Genomic DNA, 16,310 nt, shown 5'->3' on the forward strand with positions numbered 1-16,310 from the left:
TATTTCACTCGCGGAATCCGTGACAATCAATGGCAATCCCGAGACGTATCGGCTCTGCGACGTGTAATTGGCAATAAATGATGTTTACATTAATGCTATATTGTAATATTTTAACGGTCGAAAAAGTATTTCGTCTTTTTCTTTTCGTAAGTAACGTTTCGAAAAGTAACGGACGCCGGGACAGTTCTCGATCAAGTGACATCGCATCATTAATAATCGCTTCATCGGTAATTAATATTACATTGTCTGAAGTATATTCCTCATTTAAATGTAGATCGCGATGCGTGGAGCGGTCGCATGCAACCGTAATATCCGATATTTGCATATTCGTGCAAAAGTCGATTACACGGGAAAAGTATCTCATTCCTTCGCCATGTTAATTAACAGAGTTCCTTTTTCACTTGCAGAATCCGTAACAATCCTGAGATGCATTGGCCCTGGGAGCGGATATCGTTGCGACGTTCGATTGGTAAGTGAAATTTACATTTAATTCTATATTGTAACAAAAGTCATTGAACGGTCGAATAAGTCTCACCGCGCTCCACGTCTCGACACATATTTTATTTCACATTTCGATATTTCTTGGATAATTATTCTCGCGAGCGATCGGAGCGATTGACGTGATAATCGCATTTTCGCGATAATGCGACAATTGTTACAAAAAAGTGTCGTTCAAAAAAATTACGTTGGTCGGTATACGGAAAATTCGTGTACGCGCATAGAGTTGTATCAGGTGATAATGAAATATTTTAATCATTTTAAATCACATTTATCTGTTATTTTCAGAACGCAACGAATGTGGAACGACTCGCCGTTGCTAGAACAAGTGCTATCGCAAAGTTTTTAATCGTCTTATTACGGTAAGTCTTATTACGTTAAATTTGTGTCGCAATTCGCTCGAACGTGTATCTATACATTTATACTCGTTCGAACGCAAATCGCGACACGTTAATCGTGGCCCACGAAGTTGACTGTGGGCAGAAAAAAAACTTCTATCGCCATTCTTAATTACATTTTTTTCTCATTTTCAGAACGTGACGGATGTGAAACGACCCGGCGCTATATAGAACGGCATCGCAAATCATCATAAGTGGTAAGTGTAACGTACACATCCCAGTAAGCAAGAAATTATTTAAGATTTTGTAAATCATAAACTAATATTAAGATTTTATTTAATTATAACTTTATCGTAGTTTATTATAATATTAAAATAATATTAATATGTATCAAATTTGTTAATTCCTTTTATGAATTGTGATAATGATTTATTTGATGTTTTCAACATCATTTTAATTTTATACATATAGCTTTCAAATAGAAGACAACTAAATTTATCCAGTGAACCAAATTTTCTTTACATCTTTTGTTAAATGAATGAGATTATGAACATTATGATTTATAAATTCTTATCCATATAAGTCACCAAATTTTTTTACAAAATATTATAATAATTTATTTGCCTAAATACATTTTGTTATTAAATCGTCACATATTAGTATCTGAATTGCGCAATGTAAAAATAGAAAATGCAGATAATAATGCTTTTTAAAATATGGTTTTATCATCCATGGACCATAATGTAACAAAAAGTTCTAAATTTAACCGCATGCCATCTGTCATATTCTGTTATTAGTCTAGGTTTTCTTGTAAACTTATGACGAGTTGAATTGTATATTAATTTTAGTTTTTTATTAATAGCAACGATTTTTTTTTATTAGACGAGTTTCGTGAATGCCTTTAATCCAAAAACTTAACAAGCGTTTCATAATTTCTAATAGTACAAAATGCATAGTTTAAAGAAAAATTTGTGACAATTTTTAAATTACATAAAATAGACTTTTCTTTGTGATAATCTTTATTAGTCCGTAAATAAAATTCATTTGTTCCTAGTTCTGACTTTAATTCTGGGAAAGTCATTAAATTGTTTATAAACAGACTTTGGTTAAATAATTAATACAGCTATGATAAGAGTTAAAAATTTTACACACATACAAAGGCATCGCAAAGAATCTTACTAATGTTTACTTTTAAAACTCGATTATTTAACTGCAAACATTCTGTTTGAAAAATTTACATTTTTTAAATGAATTAAAAAAAATTAAATGTTAAAAAGATATAATAGTTTTTAAGCTTATATCCATAACAAACAATTGGGAAGAACCTGAGAAAAGCAATTGGGAAGAACCTGAGTTGCTTTAATTCACCAATTTTAATTAAAATAGGCCAAAATTGAATACCACTACTTTTTGTTAGAGGAAATCCGCAGGAAAAGATTATACAAAAATTAATGCACAAGAAATTGCATACTTTTGTGCATGAATTTCTGCAGTTTTTATACATTTTTGTACAAAGATTTTGCCTTAAAAATTTTTCTGCAGAAAATTTTGCAGAAATTTATGTAACCTTTTCAGAAAGCAAGAAATTTCAGAAAACATATATAAAATTCTGCAAAATATTGTGCAGAAAAATTCGGAAGGCGAAAACTATGTACAAAAATCTGTAAAAGCCAAAGAGATTCATGCACAAATATATACAATTTTTGGTGCAATAATTTTTGCATAATTTTTCCTACAGAAATCTATCAATATTAATTGATATGTTAACTCCATTTCTTGAAAAATTACGTTGAATTAATTGTAATAATAAATTTGATTTAATCTAAAGTGACGTGTTGGATAGTTATAACAATTTTAGCGATAAATATCAAAAGTTCTTGTATAATTTTGTGCTTTAATATCGTTTCTAAACAAAGTTCTGACTTTTAAACGTGTGCACATAATGCCCGAAATCAGCACGATACTCGAATAAAAGTGTCGTGCTAGGTAGACATATTTGGCGACAATTCTCGGTAGTTCTCGTATATTGCTGTGTTTTTCAATAATTTTTCAACAGAGTTCTATCGTTTAAAATTGTGCACATAATTTTAAATGATCGAAAACAGCACGACACACGAATTAAACTGTCGTGCTGGATAGTTTTTACATATCTGGCGACAATTCTCGACAGTTCTGGTATACTGCTGTGTTTTTCTATAATTTTTAAACAGAGTTCTAACGTTTAAACTTGCGTACACAATTTTAAATGGTTGAAATTAGCACGAAACTTAAATTTAATTGTCGTGCTGGATAGTTTTTACATATCTGCCGACAATTCTCGACAGTTCTCGTATATTGCTGTGTTTTTCTATAATTTTTAAACAGAGTTTTATTCTTCAAACTTGTGTACACAATTTTAAAAGGCTGAAATCAGCACGAAACTCGAATTTAATTGTCGTGCTGGATAGTTTTTACATATCTGGCGACAATTCTCGTCTGGTTTTGTATAGTTCTGTGTTTTTCTATTTTATTTAAACAGAGTTTTATCGTTTAAATGTGTGCACATAATTTTAAATGCGCGAAATCAGCACGACCCTTGAAAAAATTTGTCGTTCTTGGTAGTTATGACAATCTTACCGACAAATCTCCGTAGTTATTTACAGCTCTGTGCCTTAATTTTATTTTTAAATAGAGTTTTTGCGATTAAACATATTTAAAAATTTTTTCATTTCCGTAATCAGCACGACACTCGGGTAAAGGTGTCGTGCTGAATAGTTATAACAATTCTATCAACATTTTTTGATATTTCTGGTATAGTTCTTTGCTTTCATACCATTTTTAAACAGAGAATACATTCTTGAATGGAAAATTTCCAGTGGCTCTTTTCAATTAGTCTTCCCTTTGGTGGTAAAATATAACAGAATTATAAACTGTTTTACAACTTTAGTATTTGTCACAAAAGAGATACGTTACATTTTACACAATTGTACTAATGTAGAATATTTATTAAATCTTTTATCATATTTGCATTAAAACCTATTCTTATAACTACAGTTTATATTGTATGTTTGTAAAAATTAACTAAGATTGAGAAATAATGAGAAAATATTGTGATATGTATATGTACCATATTACAATAAACAGTACAAACATGTGCAGAGAGATTTTGATTTACACTTACTTTATTCCCTTCAGTTTTTTTGTGAGCAAAAACATAATATTTATTTATCTGTAGAGCCCTTAATTTGTTCGAGACTAGTTGTTTTTAGTTTATAAGATAAAGACATTAAGAAACTTCTTTTAATACGTAATCTGTTTGTTATTTTTTATCTTATGAATTAATTCACTAGTATACAAAATATATTTCAAATTTATTAGACAATTTTTTTTTCAGTTATTGCTAAATATAAATTATAAGGAAACTGCGTGTTAATGTGTATTAGACTTTAGCATCTTTTTGACGGATAGACAGATTAAGGTCTATATAAAAAAATAAATGTTACATTTTTTTCACAAAAAAACCAAAGGGATTGTCAACTCTAAATCAAAATTACTTAAACATGTGGATAGTGTTCATTGTTACTTAATTCAACCGGCAAAACAGAAATTACAAATACTATATATAACAGTAAAAAATCGAATACATAAAAAAATTAAAGAATAAATTTTCGTCATGACATTGAGAAATAGATCAATATTAGCGGAACATTTTTTTTCGTTACAATGTAAACGTTTTTTATTCGGTTTAATATAAGTATATAATATGTATTCACTTTCGGAAAGTGAGTTTAAATCTTCAATGTCAATTTGTATATTTTCTTTGTTACGAGTACTTTTTTTGTAATTGACTCTGTCATGAAAAATAAATTCTAATAATTGTACAGATTACAAAAACGATTTGTAAACAGCTGTTTAAAATTATAATTTATTTGTAATAAAATATATTATTAGCAACTTTGAGGGAGAGAAATCAGAATTTTAATAATTATTATTTTACCAGAATGTCAACATTAGATCGATTTAAAATAGGCCATTTTTCGATAAAATGTGCAGTGATAGCTTCTGATTCTTGCCTCAATTAATAGATATTTTTTCAATAGATAAAAACTTCTTCCTAAGGATTATTTTTTATGTTTAACCATCATACATAGGAATCATTTAAGAATAAATCTGAAAATATTACATTAATGTAATATAATTTTTTTATTTCGTTCTTCATTTCTAATTTTATCTATTATTTTTTGGTTGGTATTTCGTTTACGTTTTCTGTTGGTTTAATATTTTGTGGTTTTATGCAACTACTTTAAAACATTAAATTATTGGCTTTATCAACTAATTTTCCCTTTGCTGCAATTATCCAGTTGAAGATTTCTGTTTTTGAAACGTACAGATATAGTAGACCGTTGTAGATTTGTCAGAAAATAAGTTCTTTTTTATTTTTACAATGGTTTGATAATTTTGTCTTATTAATTGTTTTATAGTAATACATTAAAGTTTGTTTTTAATTATTTAAGTAAAATGTGAAATTTATTATTAATATAATATACATTATCGTACTGTTTGCAGTGACAACTAAATAAATGACTCATTATATTCCATTAATGTGTATAAAATTGATTATTTTAAACACTATTTTAATGTAAATTTTATATTTGTGTGTTACAGTATCATCGTTGCTAACTAACGATCCGCAGTTTCTGAGAGGAGGAGGAGGCCTAGGAGAGGCATCGGGCATCAGTGGAGCAACTTAGCGGTAAGCATTATTATTTATTTCTGTAAAGTAAAATTAATATTTTCTTTGTATTTGTCAGTTTTATTTCGATTTATCTTTTGATTTATCTTCCAATGTTTTATTGTTTGACGCAATATTTCCTATCTTATCATTGTGTGAAGGGATGCAATCGCGGAGCAAAATTTTGTATTTTGGTTAGAATCGGATATGTTTATCTCTATTGTGTGTATAGTTGGAACATTTACTAATTTTTTAAAATATTTATCAAGCTCATAAGTAAAAATGTGTTTTATAAAATTACCTTTTCTGTGAAAGGTTCGAAATCAATTATTAATATAACAAATAAAATATCTTGTTTATGAATATACTTTAAATGACATATATATTTATGAATGTTTTTAAATATTATATTATCAGAATAAGGACAATTCGTTGTTAAAAAATAATAATTTGGCTGTTCATATACATCATATACATTATCGTACTGTTTGCAGTGATAATTAAATAAATGTTTTGTTATAATCTATTAATTTGTATCAAATTGATTATTTTAAACACCATTTTAATTTAAATTGTATGTTTGTGTGTTGCAGTATCATCGTTGCTAACTAACGATTCGCAGTTTCTGAAAGGAGGAGGAGGCCTATAGGAGAGGCATCGGGTATCAGTGGAGCAACTTAGCGGTAAGCATTATTATTTATTTCCGTAAAATTAATATTTCCTTTGTATTTATCAGTTTTATTTCAATGATTAAAAAATATCAATTAAAGAATTAAAATTTAATTTAAAATTTAAAAAAATAAAATAAAATTTTATTTTTATATAGATCTTAAAAATTGCATAATTATTTTAATAGATATTTAATTAAAAAGCAATTATAAAATTATGTGTAGAGTAAAAGTTAAGAATTATTGATTCTTTTGAACGCTAATTTTATTTTAACATTATGTTTCTATGTTGCAGAATCATCGTAGCGACGCTGCTGCTGATAACTCCACTGCTGCGCATCGGTCGGTGAGAGATAAAGATTGTATATTAATAATTAATTGCATGTTGCATGAATTAGATTTATATAAAAAATTATGTGATATGAGAGTTTATAAATTGTTTTTTTTACAAAAAGAATGTGTATATAAAGTTTAGGAATTTTAACGCATTAAGTTTGATAAAACGCAACGTCTCTTGCAACCAAGAAGAGGCTGAAGAGGAAATTTAAATAAGAGACGAATAATTAATTATTCTAAGATGTAAGATGAAACATTGAAAAGGGAGAGACGTCCTCGATTAATGGCTGATCATTTTTAATTATCCTGAATTATTAATCACTCAATTTGTAATATTTAATTGTAATTATTAATTAAACAATTAATTAAATTTTATCTGATACTGCTGTATATGATTTTAAATCTTATAAACTTTTCATCTTAATCTTGATTTGTTGTTACTTATTATGTTTATTCTCAAACGCATTTTATATAAATGTTTAGAAATAGTGATGTGAGATTCAAAGAGAATAAATAATTTTTATTTTAATTAATAATTTTAGCTTATTTATATATTTAAGTTTTAATGACGTTTCTTTACATGTAAAAATATATACTTTTTATAAATTACATTATTGCTTTATTTGGTCTTCAGCAAGAGAATCTTGGTGTTAAATAATAATTTTTCTTTGAACTTAATATTTGTAGCGTACATAATTCTCGCCGACAAAGAACAATTTATAGAAATAATATTTTTTAAATTATATATTTTTTAGTGAATTTAATATTTCCAGTTTATGAACTATTCGCCACTTTTTTAAATCTTGAAATACCATTACTACCTAGATATCGGTACTCGGGAGCATCTATAAAATTTCTTTCTTTTTCTAAACTATTGGCAATAATTATTGCGAAAAACTAATACCTCAATCAGGACTGGCCATTCTAATTGAGATATTATTTTTCGCAAAAGCCGTAAATAAATTATTGGGGAAATAATACATACCTTAGCCAGGACTGACCATCCTGGTTGAGGAATTATTTCTCGCAATAAACTATTTACAGTATTGCAAAAAATAATATCTCAGGACTGGTCATCCCGACTAAGAAATTATTTCTAGCAATAAATTATTTGCAGTAATTCGGGAAAGGGGGAACTTACAGATGCATCACAGCACCGAGCTAATCCAGTGCATCATAGTATTTAGCTAATAACTGTTTCAAGACTAATAAATCGGCGCGGATTATATACGCTACAAATATTAAGTTTACAGAAAAATTATTATTTAGCACCAAGATTCTCTCGCTGTAGACCAAGATAAAGCAATAATGTAATTTAAAAAAGTATATATTTCTACATGTGAAGAAATGTCATTAAAACTTAAGTATATAAATAAGATAAAATTATCATATTAATTTAAATAAAAATTATTTAAGTATTCCCTTTGAATCTCACATCGCTATTTCTGAACATTTACATGAAATACGTTTGAGTATAAACATAATAAGTAACAACAAATCAAGATTGAGATGAAAATTTTATAAGATTTAAAATCATATACAGCAGTATTAGACAAAATTCAATTAATTGCTTAATTAATAATTACAATTAATTATTACAAATTAAGTGATTAATAATTAGGGGTAATTAAAAATAATCAGCGATTAATCGAGGACGTCTCTGCCTTTTCCATCTTTCATCTTATAATCGTGATTGATTATTTGTCTGTTACTTAAATTTTCTCTTTATGGCCTTTTCCTGGTTGCAAAGAGGCCATAAAAAAATTGCGTTTTATCGCACTGCCTCTTAATGCGTTAAAATTCCTGAACTTTATATATTACACATTCTTATTTGATTTGCCATCGGGGCATTACGAGGCAGTACGCAACCATTTCCTGCTTCTGTTGGTAACGTTAAAAACAGAAACTTTTTAGCTTCTTTTTTTGCTTAATATTTTCGTACTGGGGCGCGTGAGCGATTCTCAATGTAAGGGCGCGTAAGCGAGTTGTAATGGCACCGTTTGCCATTACTTAAATTATCTGGCTGTCGTGCAGCCAGAATTGATTTAGCCAGGATCAACGAAAGGTGAGTCCAATCTGGCCGGAAGAAAGAAGAAATTTATTAAAAGTTGGGTGTCAAAAATTAACGTAAATATATTCAGTGATTTTTCTCGCATTTTTTTGTAATGATATACTTGATCGCATGGTGGAAGTAATAAGGTATGCTATTACCTCGAACGAATTTTCGTCACATTCTGCGCAGCACCAAGTTTCTGCCATCTTGCAAAATTACCAGAGCAACCGATTGACAGATTATTGTAGGTGATGCGCAATTTTGCAGCAGTAAAATGTAATATAAAGAACAATTATTTAAAAAATGTCGTCGTGTTTATTTATAAACATGTAGAAATACGTCACAAAAGAATAAAAATATAAAATATTTTTCATTTTCAAAAAATACAGAAATGATTAAGAAATGGAAAATATTTTGCAAAGAAAACGTCAATCCAAACAACGATATGTACAATAATATTGACAGCTCGTAAATGGAATTTTACAAATAATAAAATATAATAAAATTGATAAAATACATTATTTAAAATTTGTTTATCTAGCTCGGATTTGTTTCCAACATTTCCATTCTTCACAATACAAAGATCGATCTTTGTTACGTGAAAGATATATATTTTATTATATCATATATTGTTTCTCTGTGTTTATCTGTATTTATGTCTGTGTTATATTTGTATTTATGTGTTTGTATTTTGTTTATTAATATATCCACTATAATTACAATTACATACAAAAAATCTTTCATTATAATAATAACTCTTTTTTGCCCGATTTTTCGTTTAATATCTATTTAAATTATACAAGATGGCGGAATCTTGGTACGCTTTTTTATTGGTTAGTAGAAATGCTTGCGCAATAGCACACCTTATTACTTTCACCATGCTCGATCGTAATGTTCGCGTTACCCGTTAAAATTTCTTGTCATTTTCATTAAAACATGTATAAGTGTATATAAATTATATACGAATTATGTTCATGTATAATTTTGTTCATTGCTTCTTTTGTAAAATTTCTGTTTGATGTAAAAAAATGACAATCATACTGAAAAGACAAGAGTTAATTAACAATATAATTTTTGCATTGCTTTTTTTTACAAAAGTATAAGAAATGAAAAAATTATACACCGATGATTTTTAATCGTTATTTATATTTAATTTTGTAAAAGAAACAATGCGAAAATTATGTTTTTATTAACTTTTGTCTTTTTAATATAATTATTAAAAATTAATTGTAGAGGAAAACTGATTACATCAATTAATTCTACAGGTAAAATTATTAAAGAAACATGTGTAATTTTTTCTTAAATCGTACTTTGTTTAAGTAAGAGAAATAAAAATAGTATACATTATTGAAAATTGTTTTCTTGGAAAATTGGAATTCGCGATTAGATTGACTTGTAACATTATCTAAACAACAGAAACGAAACATTAAAAATCATTTTTGCCTATTTAAAAATACATTCTTTGCAACTACAGAATAAAAACATGTTATTTAATACTCATAGCTAGATTTGGAAACGCTTGGTTTCTCTGTTGAAATTTTTTTCTAATAATTTATTTAATAGGCGCACGTTAAATTGTTTTTGTTTAAAATGTTTGGAAATATATATATATATATATATATATATATATATATATACACACACACACACACGCGTACGTTAGTGAATTTAGTTAATTACACATCCTCTGGACCAACTCATTTTATTTGCAAAGCTTGTATTTGTGCTTTTAATAGGTATTTTTTATGCGATTCCGCAGATTTTTTGTGACATAGATTTAATACTTCTTAAAAGCACTGTTATCAATATTTTTAATACTTAAAATAAATATTAAATAATTATTGATTAATTTAGTCAAATTAGACGGATTTGTATTTAACAAAAAAAAAAAAACATTTGAAAATAACTATTTACACTCAATATTACAAGAAAGTCAAATTTCAAACAATAATTTGTTGTCATAGTCACTATAAATTAGAAATCTGAATATTGTATATCTAAAGATGAAAAAAAAACATTAACATATTTATTACATAACATTGAAATTCTGCGATATTTTAAGATTTTAGACATGATAAAAAATCATTTATTTCGTATTCATCAGCGTCGATAAGCTGTCTGCTATAACTTTTAAATGTAACGGCAGAATCCCATTACATTTAAAAGTTATAGCAGACAGCTTATCGACACTGATGAATACAAAATAAATGATTTTTCGTCGTGTCTAAAACGTTTTTTTTTTGTTAAACACAAATTTGTCTAAATTTGGCTAAATTAATCAATAATTATTTATTTTAAGTATTAAAAATATTGATAACAGTGCTTTTAAGAAGTATTAAACCTATGTCACAAAAAATTTGCAAAACCGCATAAAAAATTATCCAGGTTATATAAATTGCGTGCCTACATGCTCCTTGTCACTCTTGAAGTATAACTTATTATTGTATGCATATAATACACGTTGTTTAAAAAAGAATTTTTTTTAATATTAATTATTGCAATGAATAATATCATATGCCTCAGTATTTGAATTAATAATTTTTGTTATTTATAATTTTTTTTCTTGAAGTGCGCATATTTTTTATTTGCCTTAAATGTCAAAATATCTAGTTTCGGTTCTAGATGTTACGATACCGCAACGTTTTAAAATAAGAATGAATACTGGCCTGTGATTGGTTATGAAAACATGAAAGTTACTTAAGACTACGGTTTCAAATATAAGAACTGATTGTGAACGGATGTGAGACAAACTGTGTAAGACATTCGGTCTCTTGGGATGTGAGTGAAAGGACAGAAGATTCTTGCTTATTTATTACAACAATGTCGAATTTTTTTACTTTGTTGTTTTATCTTGTTTTCTGTTTATTAATCGGTTTTGTGACAATGTCGAAACCATTATCGATTTTAGTAATAGAGCCTTTACTATCAACTAGTCATCATATCTGGACGGTAAATTTGATTAAAGGACTGCTTCGTAAAGGTCATCATATACACGCAGTGAGCATTCATGATATCAATGTTGAAGGTAAACTCGCGCAGAACTTAACATACACTGTAAGTATATATTATAAATTATTTATGAAGGCCTTTTATGTAAATAAATAATTTTCAATTTATAAAACAAATAAGAAAGAATATAATTTTATAATCTGTTAAGGAATAATAAACTACGATACATTATGTTGTTATAAATAAAACTTAATTTGAAAACAAAGTCATACGCTTTGATTTATAAGTTGGTCATCTTCAGTGGACATATAATAATAACAATTCGACAAAAACAAAAGAATGAAATTTAAATTATAAACATAATAAATAATTAAATAATACTGTAAGAGAAACAAAGTTTTTTAAATAAAAATTTTATAGAGACTGTGACTTAATATTTACATGCGAAGATATCGTTCTGTCCAAATATTATAAAATAAAACAATAATTAAAAATATCAGAAACCTCTGGATAAACCTCTGGATAAACCTCTGGATAAAATTCACCCGTCATCTTGACATATCAGATATTACTTCTAATCAATTAGGTTTATGTACAATTTAATAGAATAGATATATCTTATATGTAATATTTGGCAGTAACAAAACGAGAATTTTTTGTCTCAGATGTATAATATTTTGCAAGTTTGTTTTTGAATTGATAGTTTTATTTATAATAGCATCTAGCGTGACTCGTTAACCTTTGACATATTAATTTTTAAATTTACTGAGCCTATGCAATAATTTTGTAATTTTTAAACATTAATTATAATTTTTCTATTTTAGAATATTATTTCTTTTAATTAAAAATTAATATGTTTCCAAAAAACCCAAATTTATATTTTATATATTCCAACTTCTCATATTTGATATATCTTTTTATACATATTTTTTTTTATATATAAAAAGGTACTTATTACAGATTTTTGATGAACACTTTATTATCAGGTTTTTGAAGATGTGATAAAAACTTATGAAAATTCTGACAATTATAATCCGGTTGAATGGAAAGAGCACAGTGCATTTTATATGACGTATTTCGTACATGAGTGGGGCATTCAAACATGTGACTCAGTAATAAAAACTAAAGGAGCGAAAGAGCTTTTGGAAATGATCAAAACTGTTGAGTTTGATGTTATAGTGCAGGACATTAGTATAAATCTATGTTTCTTTGGATTGTGGGAGGTAAGGATAAAGTAACAGTCTATTACCTGTGGACTAAATTTTGATCTTTTTTGTAACATGAATATGAATAATTATTTCTGATGTATTTTTGTCCGTTTTACACAAATCTGTTGGACAAATTTGATTATTACACAATTTAGTCACAATTTATAAATTGTTCTGTTGTTTTGTTTACATTAAGTAATAAAGTATGTTTACTATAAATATTTATTAATGATAACATTTAATTAAAAATTAATGATAACATTTACAATTTTTTTTACTTTTAAACGGCACTGAAATGAGCAATTTTATTATACTTTTAATATATTAGGCGTAAAAATAAAAAATTTTGTGATACTTTTTATAGCAAAAATTATTGAAATTTTAATTGTTTTTAAAATCCTTTTTTACTCGCGCAATTCTTTTTAACGTAATTTCCTCGCACAGAACGTTTCTGACACTCCAATATTATGTCTTAATTATTTTTAATGATATATAATTAAATAAAAAGTGATAATGTTCTGATCTGTACATTCTTTACGTATAAATAAATTCAAAAATGTCTATAAATACAAAAAATAAAAATAATGAGTCTTTCTTGCAATATAATACTTAATTTATTTTATTTTGTTTTTTATTATAAAATAACTGTTTTTCAAAACTCTCGCGCTATTTCCATTGTTACTCGATAGATATTGTTTTTCAGGTTGCTAAAGGTAAACCACCTGTAGTAGGATATATTCCGTATGGTTCTGCACCTTGGCTTAAAGATTATATTGGTGGTTTAAGTTATCCGACAGTACGACATTATCCTGCAACTATTATGAAACCTGTAGGTTTGTGGCAGAGAACATGCAATGTTCTATATTACATTTTAAATGATTTTATACGATATTACTATTTCTTGCCTGTTGTTCAACAACTTGCCGAGAATTACATGGGCCATGCAATCAGGCCATTACGTGAAATAGAAAAAGACAGTATTAATATAGTATTAATTAATACTCATGCTACACTCGAATCTGGAATCCCTTTGCCACCAAACACTTTAGAAATTGCAGGACTAAATGCTCAAACTGTAGAACCGGTTGCTGGCGAAGTAGTTGTAACATGTCCTGAGGTAAGAAAATTTATTTTCTTTATTTGAAAATTAACGAAAATTAGTAGAGGAATATCACTAATACTAGCATATCATACGTACAGAAATTTCATACTGGCAGTATTAAATTACCTTTTAATTAATTACATATTTTGAATATTAAAAGCACAGTTGCATGTATATTACATGACTTTACGTACTTTACATATGTATGTAAAGTTTTTCCTTCTTTTTTTTTATAATGTTCTGTCATATCCTATAAGTTCTATTGCATTTAAATTTTATTATATTCTATAAATTTTAAGTTTTATTGCATTTAAGTCCGGATCCATTGGAGAATATGAAAATAACGAGATGTTGTTTTCTGACAGAAATCTTCTGCTCATGCTGCTGCTATAGCAGACTTAGAAGAGGCACTGTGTTAATTTTGAAATAAAATTCTCAATCTGTAGGCTTATTTTGTAACTATCTTACAAAACCTTCTTAAAAAATGTTTTATGTTAATTATTTGCTGAATAATTATGACTTAAAAATTTATTGAGGAAAAATGATCTTCTAATTTTTTTGAATAAATGTATTTAATTATTAATATCTATCACAATTACTGAATTACTTAGCACTAATTGTTTTGCAGTTAAATACATATTTTTGTACATTATTCAAATGTTTAATTAATTATTATTTTGTAGAGTATATGTGTATTTCTTGACGAAGCAAAGAATGGAGCCATTGTAATATCGTTTGGAACAAACGTAAAATGGAAATCTATCGGGCTAGATAAGATTAAGACTGTTATATCGGTTTTATCGAAACTGAAGCAACGAGTGCTATGGAAATTAGATATTGAAGTGCCATTTCAAATACCGGACAATCTAATGATTGTGAAATGGATGCCACAAAACGAAGTTATGTGTAGGTCTTCTAATTTAAAAAAACGAAAACATGAAAATTAATATATATATTTTAATTTATTATTTATTAATTAGTTTACAAGAATGTATAAAAATTATGTTTTTATACATTTTTGTATCAGGATAAGAAATTCGCATTTCTTTATTTATATAGTCCAAAAATTCTAAATTTGTGCCTCAAGTTTTCTTTATTAATAATTTAAATCTATAAAATTAGATTTAGACATTAATAACATTCTTTTATTAAAGCACAGAAAGTTGTGTTTATTAGTTGCTGGTTTCTATGCTTAAGACTCGGGTTTATTAATTTAATTGGTAGAGATATTTTACAATAAAGTGTTTATATATTAATATAAGATTTTTTTAATTCTTTCTCTTTCTCTCTCTCTTTATATATATATATATATATATATATATATAAACCTAAATTATATATATGTATATAACCCAAAATTAAAATTTATTATAAATTTTTGTGTTTAGCTCATAAAAACGTAAAAGCAGTTTGGACGCATGGTGGTCTTCTCAGCATGCATGAAGTCATTTGGAAGGGTATACCAATGATCATTACGCCTTTCTTTATGGATCAAAAATATAATTCACAAATATTAGTATCTAAAGGCGTTGCCATTCGTGTGGATATTGACACTTTGTCTATGCAAACTATATTATACGCAGTTGAAGAAATACTTTACAATGAGAGGTGTTAAACTTTGATTATATTTTAGAATTGCAATTGAGTTAACATATAATTATTTAAAATGTTTAAATTAATATAGTACAAACAATACAATATAAATACTTAAAATGTTCCTGTTAAAACAATGTCCAGAAAATGAAATTATAAAATTTGATTTCCGTGTTTATGAGTTTTGCCTTTTTCTTTACTTCAAATGTATAAGTTTATTTTACATTTTTAATTGTAAAACATTTTTGGTGCAGTTATACAAGAAACATGAAACAATTATCCAGTGAATTCCGAGATCGACCAGTACCGCCGTTAGATTTAGCTATTTGGAGCATCGAATACACTGTCCGTCATCCAAATGGAACTTTAGCAACGCCGCTTAGATCTCAGAGCTGGGTGGAACAGAATTTAATAGATATTTATGCATTTTTATTTTTTATTATTGCCACAACGTTGTTAAGTTTATTCTTTATAATAAAGATACTAATTGATTTTTATTGTAACTATACTGCATTTACATTGCATAAGCGGAAACAAGCATAAGCTGTTAAAACATTAACATGTATGCGTATAATTATTACAGTTAATAAATCTGAGGAAATAAAATTCATGTACAAATGTAAAAAATGTGATGTAATACAAATACAATTAATATATTAATTGTATTAATGTTATTTCTATAATTGATACTATGTTGTATTGCATTTAATTGTAAAAATAATCTGATTAATATAGAGATAGATATATATTTATATCTTTTTGTCTTTATTATAATCATTATGTCGAATTTATTTCTCTCTGCGTTTTTATTGCTAAGATGCTAAGACGAGATATGTTTAAATTTTATTTCTCTT

At 26.9% G+C, this 16,310-nt stretch overlaps 1 protein-coding gene and 1 long non-coding RNA gene across 2 annotated transcripts; both read left to right on the plus strand.

Moving 5' to 3' along the window:
• Window positions 1-1,030: 1,030 nt before the first annotated feature.
• Window positions 1,031-8,648, plus strand: LOC118644974. Its single transcript, XR_004962741.1, has 4 exons — window positions 1,031-1,093; window positions 5,481-5,568; window positions 6,141-6,230; window positions 6,511-8,648. It is a non-coding gene; the product is annotated as an uncharacterized LOC118644974 (long non-coding RNA).
• A 2,351-nt stretch (window positions 8,649-10,999) lies between these two features.
• Window positions 11,000-16,208, plus strand: LOC105833950 (UDP-glycosyltransferase UGT5). The gene is made up of 6 exons (XM_012676079.3): window positions 11,000-11,658; window positions 12,540-12,776; window positions 13,465-13,878; window positions 14,547-14,769; window positions 15,252-15,471; window positions 15,711-16,208. The coding sequence occupies exons 1-6, from the start codon at window positions 11,425-11,427 to the stop codon at window positions 15,997-15,999; spliced, it is 1,617 nt and encodes a 538-aa protein (XP_012531533.2). The 5' UTR covers window positions 11,000-11,424; the 3' UTR covers window positions 16,000-16,208.
• The last annotated feature ends 102 nt before the right edge of the window (window positions 16,209-16,310 follow it).

The sequence above is a fragment of the Monomorium pharaonis genome, chromosome 1, assembly GCF_013373865.1.
Source record: "Monomorium pharaonis isolate MP-MQ-018 chromosome 1, ASM1337386v2, whole genome shotgun sequence".
Lineage (NCBI taxonomy): Eukaryota > Metazoa > Arthropoda > Insecta > Hymenoptera > Formicidae > Monomorium > Monomorium pharaonis.

What these genes read in the sequence shown, in the direction of transcription:
- LOC105833950 (XM_012676079.3), top strand. Translation starts at nt 11,425, where the DNA reads ATGTCGAATTTTTTTACTTTGTTGTTTTATCTTGTTTTCTGTTTATTA. An exon ending in CGCAGAACTTAACATACACT is followed by an intron (nt 11,659 to 12,539) that starts GTAAGTATATAT and finishes CTTTATTATCAG; the next exon opens with GTTTTTGAAGATGTGATAAA. An exon ending in TAGTTGTAACATGTCCTGAG is followed by an intron (nt 13,879 to 14,546) that starts GTAAGAAAATTT and finishes ATTATTTTGTAG; the next exon opens with AGTATATGTGTATTTCTTGA.